The 5,305-nt window shown below is 50.7% G+C and overlaps 1 protein-coding gene across 2 annotated transcripts; it reads left to right on the top strand.

Annotated features, from left to right (window-relative positions):
- Window positions 1-866: 866 nt before the first annotated feature.
- Cxcr4 (C-X-C motif chemokine receptor 4) lies at window positions 867-4,772 on the top strand. Of its 2 annotated transcripts, none has more exons than NM_022205.3 (2): window positions 867-947; window positions 3,145-4,771. In NM_022205.3, the coding sequence occupies exons 1-2, from the start codon at window positions 942-944 to the stop codon at window positions 4,186-4,188; spliced, it is 1,050 nt and encodes a 349-aa protein (NP_071541.2). In that variant the 5' UTR covers window positions 867-941; the 3' UTR covers window positions 4,189-4,771. The 2 variants fall into 2 exon arrangements, with proteins under 2 accessions (NP_071541.2, XP_063128641.1); XM_063272571.1 differs by lacking the exon at window positions 867-947 and adding an exon at window positions 984-2,105 and having other exon boundaries at window positions 3,145-4,772.
- The last annotated feature ends 533 nt before the right edge of the window (window positions 4,773-5,305 follow it).

Raw genomic sequence — 5,305 nt, 5'->3', positions numbered from 1 at the left:
TCCCAGGCTGCTCCATTTAGTCTCTTGGAGCTCGTGGAGCGCCCACTGACTGCGCATGGATCGCGGCTAGCTTGCCAGCTCCTAGAACGGCTCGTGGCCCAAAGCTGGGACTCTGTAATTATCTGTTAACCAGATGCATCCCTGTGTGCTTATGAAGTGAAAATGAACCAGTGTTTCTGTGCAGACTTCTTAGGATGTGATTGCACAAAGCCCTCGCCGCTAAAATCTTCTTTATAATAAAGCGCATTTTAATCATTTTACACACACACACACAAACACACACACACACACACACACACACACACACACCTCTTCACGAAGTGGTTTCCACTATTGTGACTTTCTTCCTGGGAGTATACTTTTGGATGGGTCTGCAAGTGCTTTCTGCCGCACTTGACCCTGATGTCATTATTGTGAATATGCAGTAACACACACTTGCTTGGATGAACTTTGGTAGTAATCGCTCCTGACAGCTCAGAGTCTGGAACCCTGGCAGAGCTGCCAACATTGCCGCCTACTGGTTAGGCTGGCTCCATGTCACACACACCCCCTCCCCAGTCTAAGTCTCAAGGCCTCCAGACCCCTAAACTCCAGGTCTAGAATTCTATCCACGTGGGTAAGGATGGATGCGAGACCCGCAGAACCTCCCTGGCTGGGATCCTGCTTTCCCTAACTTTGAGATCTTATCCCGCCAGGCTCTAGACCCACACTGACTTAAAACACAACAGAAGCCGCTCTCCGACTTCTGTTTGTGCGCCCCGCCCCCGTCAGTCTCCTCCCGCCCCTCCGAGCTGCGCATGCGCCGCCCCGCGAGCGTGTTTTTATAAAAGTCCGGTTCGGGCCAGAAACTTCAATTTTGTTGCCTGGTGCAGCAGGTAGCAGTGACCCTCTGAGGCGTTTGGTGCTCCGGTAGCTACCAGGGCTGGAGAGCGAGCATTGCCATGGAAGTAAGTCCACTTGCATCCTACTTTGTAGTAAACGTGCAAACGTGCGAACTTAGAGCGCAGCCCCTCTTGGAGCGGCTTGGAGCGACTAGAACCTTAAGGGGTGTCAGAGTCACAAAGAAGGGGAGCGGGAACTTAATTTTTTTAATGTATGTGAGCATAGCTATAGGGGGAGGAAGATAGGAATATTTTTCTCATTAAGTTAAGGGGGACAGGTTCAGATGGAGCTTTCCTGAGGTTGCTCTTGTCTCTCTCCCCCTTGAGTCCCGCGGCGCGCGCTGGCTTGCACGCTGCTTGCAAACGTCCCAATTCTTTTTGAACACAGGAGGAGAAGGGTTTGCCCTCAGCCTCAGGACTCAGACCATCGTCTGGTCCCTCTGGGAACAGGGGTTTCTTTGAGTTTCTTACATTGTGTGAATTTAGAGACTTTAGTCGGCACGCGTAGGCACAACATCCTGGGTTAGCTTCGAACCGAAGCGTCTTGGAGCTGTTCTTGGAGTTAGGAGTGCGCTTCTGAAATTCCATGCTGTAGACTGAGGAGTGCCCGTTGTCGGCGGGAAAACTGAGCTAGCCTGCAGCATCGCTAGCCTAGGGGATCACAAACTGCGGCAGCCGTGGAGAGGTGACCGATCGTGGCCGCTTTGGGATGGAGTAGCAGCGCTTTGAGCGCTTTGCTGGAGTCTGACCCGCCTCTTCTCCGCAGTGGCATACGAGCCTCCCGAGGTCTTAGTTCCCTTTAAGATCGTTCATGAGAAAGGGTCCTAAGTCTGTACCGAGAAGCTGCTGGGCAGGAGGTGTGCCAGGCTTGACCGCGGTTGGGGACAGGAGGGCGTGTTGGGACCGCACCTGGGTTGTGCCGGGTCGCCGCAGGGATGAACAGGTGCAAACTTGGAGACAGTTTGACTGAGCCCCAGTGTTTAACCGTCGGTGGTTTCCTGAGCCTTTTGAAACCCCCTCGCTTAGGGAGGGTTTTGTTGTTTGGTGATTTTTTTTTTTCGTTTCCTCCAGCGGCGCGCAATTCAAAGGCGCTCACGCTGGAGCCGCCCAATCTGTCGCTCGCACCCGGAGGGACGATCCTGGCGCGCAGCCAGGAGGAACCCCTGGAACCGCTGCGGGTTGGTCGCAGGCCTGGGTGTGGTGGGCGACGGTGCCAGCCCCGAGGTGGGTGATTCGGACTTCAGGGTGCGCATGGTCTGGACCCCTCCAGCTGTCTACCTCGGACCCCAGTAGCTAACTGGGTCGCTGCAGGATGGGAAGCGACCGGAAAAGTGAGGAAGTGAAACTTGGGGCGAAAAACCACGGGGTGCAGACCCCGTGACTTTCCCCACCCAGGACAGTGTGACTCTAACGTCCCAGATACACCCAGTGATAAACATGGGGTTAGCAAGAGAGACCCACCTTCCAGAGAAGCGCCGGGTGTGGGATGTAGTAGGAGAGTGCTGTTTGCTCATCTCTAACACTCTGATGACCCTAAACCCCCAAAGACCTTCGCATTATCCTGCTTTCTTCACTAAGTATGACTTGAAATGTAATGGTTTGTGTTAGACAGGCGTGAGAAAAAAACAAGGTTTTGCGCCTAAAAAGCTAAGAGTATTTGAGGGACCCCCGCCCCCCACGGTCATGCTCCGTTTTTCTTTCTTTCTTTGGCTAATCCTCATGCAGAAATTTAATCCCACCTCCTTTAACACAGACTATAGCTCCACGCCCCTGGCTCCCACCGCACACCGCTTTGAGAGTGACTTCTTTGTGTGAATGGAGGATTTGTTTGTTTTGTTTGTTTGCTCGTGGGTTTTTGTTTGGGTGTTTGTTTATGGTTGGGGGGGTTGGGGCTTTACTTTTTTTCCTCCGGGGTTTTTTTTTTTTTCTTCTTTCCTCCCTTGGGCAGGGCAGGAGAGCTATCCAAGACTAGGGTGTGAAGTCCTTAGAATCTCAAGGTCCTTTTGTTCTAAGCAAAGACTCTCCTAATTGGTTCCACTAAAGACGGGGATATAACAAAGTGACCGACCGGAGGAAGATGGAGAACAGCATTGGCTGCAGGGTTCTGCATTCTCCCTGGACCTTAGCCAGCCCTTTGGAGTTTCCTGGGAAAGGTTGGGTTAAAACCTGCAATCAATACTAGTTTTAGGCAGCAGAAACACTTAAAACTTGGGAAAGGTTTGTCGATCTTGGAGTAACGCGCCTGTCCCTGTTTCTTTTGCAGATATACACTTCGGATAACTACTCCGAAGAAGTAGGGTCTGGAGACTATGACTCCAACAAGGAACCCTGCTTCCGGGATGAAAACGAAAACTTCAACAGGATCTTCCTGCCCACCATCTATTTTATCATCTTCTTGACTGGCATAGTGGGCAATGGGTTGGTAATCCTGGTCATGGGTTACCAGAAGAAGCTGAGGAGCATGACAGACAAGTACCGGCTGCACCTGTCCGTGGCTGACCTCCTCTTTGTCATCACACTCCCCTTCTGGGCAGTGGACGCCATGGCTGACTGGTACTTTGGGAAATTTTTATGTAAGGCTGTGCATATCATCTACACCGTCAACCTTTACAGCAGTGTTCTCATCCTGGCCTTCATCAGCCTGGACCGCTACCTTGCCATTGTCCACGCCACCAACAGCCAGAGGCCGAGGAAGCTGCTGGCTGAAAAGGCCGTCTATGTGGGTGTCTGGATCCCCGCCCTCCTCCTGACTATCCCTGACATCATCTTCGCCGATGTCAGCCAGGGGGACGGCAGGTACATCTGTGACCGCCTTTACCCCGACAGCCTGTGGATGGTGGTGTTCCAGTTCCAGCACATCATGGTGGGTCTCATCCTGCCGGGCATCGTCATCCTGTCCTGTTACTGCATCATCATCTCCAAGCTGTCACACTCCAAGGGCCACCAGAAGCGCAAGGCCCTCAAGACTACGGTCATCCTTATCCTGGCTTTCTTTGCCTGCTGGCTACCGTATTACGTGGGGATCAGCATCGATTCCTTCATCCTTTTGGAGGTCATCAAGCAAGGATGTGAGTTCGAGAGCGTCGTGCACAAGTGGATCTCCATCACGGAGGCCCTCGCCTTCTTCCACTGTTGCCTGAACCCCATCCTCTACGCCTTCCTCGGGGCCAAATTCAAGAGCTCCGCGCAGCATGCACTCAATTCCATGAGCAGAGGCTCCAGCCTCAAGATCCTTTCCAAAGGGAAACGGGGTGGACACTCTTCCGTCTCCACAGAGTCAGAATCCTCAAGTTTTCACTCCAGCTAACACTTACGCAAAGACATATATAATATATATATATATATATATATATGACAAAGAACTTTTTTTATGTTACACATTTCCCAGATATAAAAGACTGACCAATCTTGTACAGTTTTTTTTATTGACTGTTGGAGTTTATGTTTCTCTAGTTTTTGTGTGTGTGTGTGTGTGTGAGGTTTGACTTAATTTATATAAATATTGGTTTTTTTCTGTTGTTTGTCTGTTTCACGTGAATGAGTGTCTAGGCAGGACCTGTGGCCAAGTTCTTAGTCGCTGTGTGTCTGTGTGTAGGACTGTAGAGCTGTAGAGGAAGGAACTGAACGCTCCAGAATGTGTGGTAAATCGGATAAAGCTAGAAGTGACCCTCAGCTGTCGCTGCATAATCTCTTCGCCCCGCCCACCCCGTTCCTGAATTGTTTGGTTGTGCTGTGTGGTTTCTCTGTAGAAGATGGCACTTAAAACCAAAGCCTGAAATGGTATAGAAATGCTGGGTTTTTTCTTTCAGTTTTCAAGGGTGGATTGATTTCAGTACCTACAAATGTACAGTCTTGTATTATGTTGTTAATAAAAGTCAATGGTAAACTTGCTTGGTGGCGTGCTGTGTTGTCATTGCTGCTGGCTAACCGTAGTAATGCGTTTGGGGAAGTTGAGCAGTGTACACATTTATGGCCTACCAGAGACGCTCCTGGATGTGTCTATGTGGGCTCACATACGTGCACATGCACTATGCATTTGGTGGTCAAGTCCAGATGTTCCTCGGGTCCTGCCACACCTTGGCTTGGCTTGGCTTGGTTTGGTTTGGTTTAGTTTGGTTTGGTTTGGAGACAGGGTCTCTCATTGGCCCAGAACTGGATTAAGTACGTAAGGCTGGCTAGCTAACAAGCCCCAGGGATCCAGCTGTCTTCCTCTCCAGAGCAGGGATTAAGGCATGCACTGGGATGCTCAACTTTTTACTAGCATTTTGGGAATCAGACTTAAGTTCCCATGCTTCCAAGAGCAAGCACTCTATGAACTGAGCATCTCCCCCACCCCCCAACCCCCACCCCTGTCTTAAGTACTGTATATTTACTTAAGCTTCACATTAACAGCCATACTTTCTGCTTCTACTGTTAAGGGAGCC

This window comes from Rattus norvegicus, chromosome 13 (assembly GCF_036323735.1).
Source record: "Rattus norvegicus strain BN/NHsdMcwi chromosome 13, GRCr8, whole genome shotgun sequence".
NCBI lineage: Eukaryota > Metazoa > Chordata > Mammalia > Rodentia > Muridae > Rattus > Rattus norvegicus.
The sequence above is the reverse complement of the archived record's forward strand: the minus strand, read 5'-3'. Positions and strand labels throughout refer to the sequence as shown.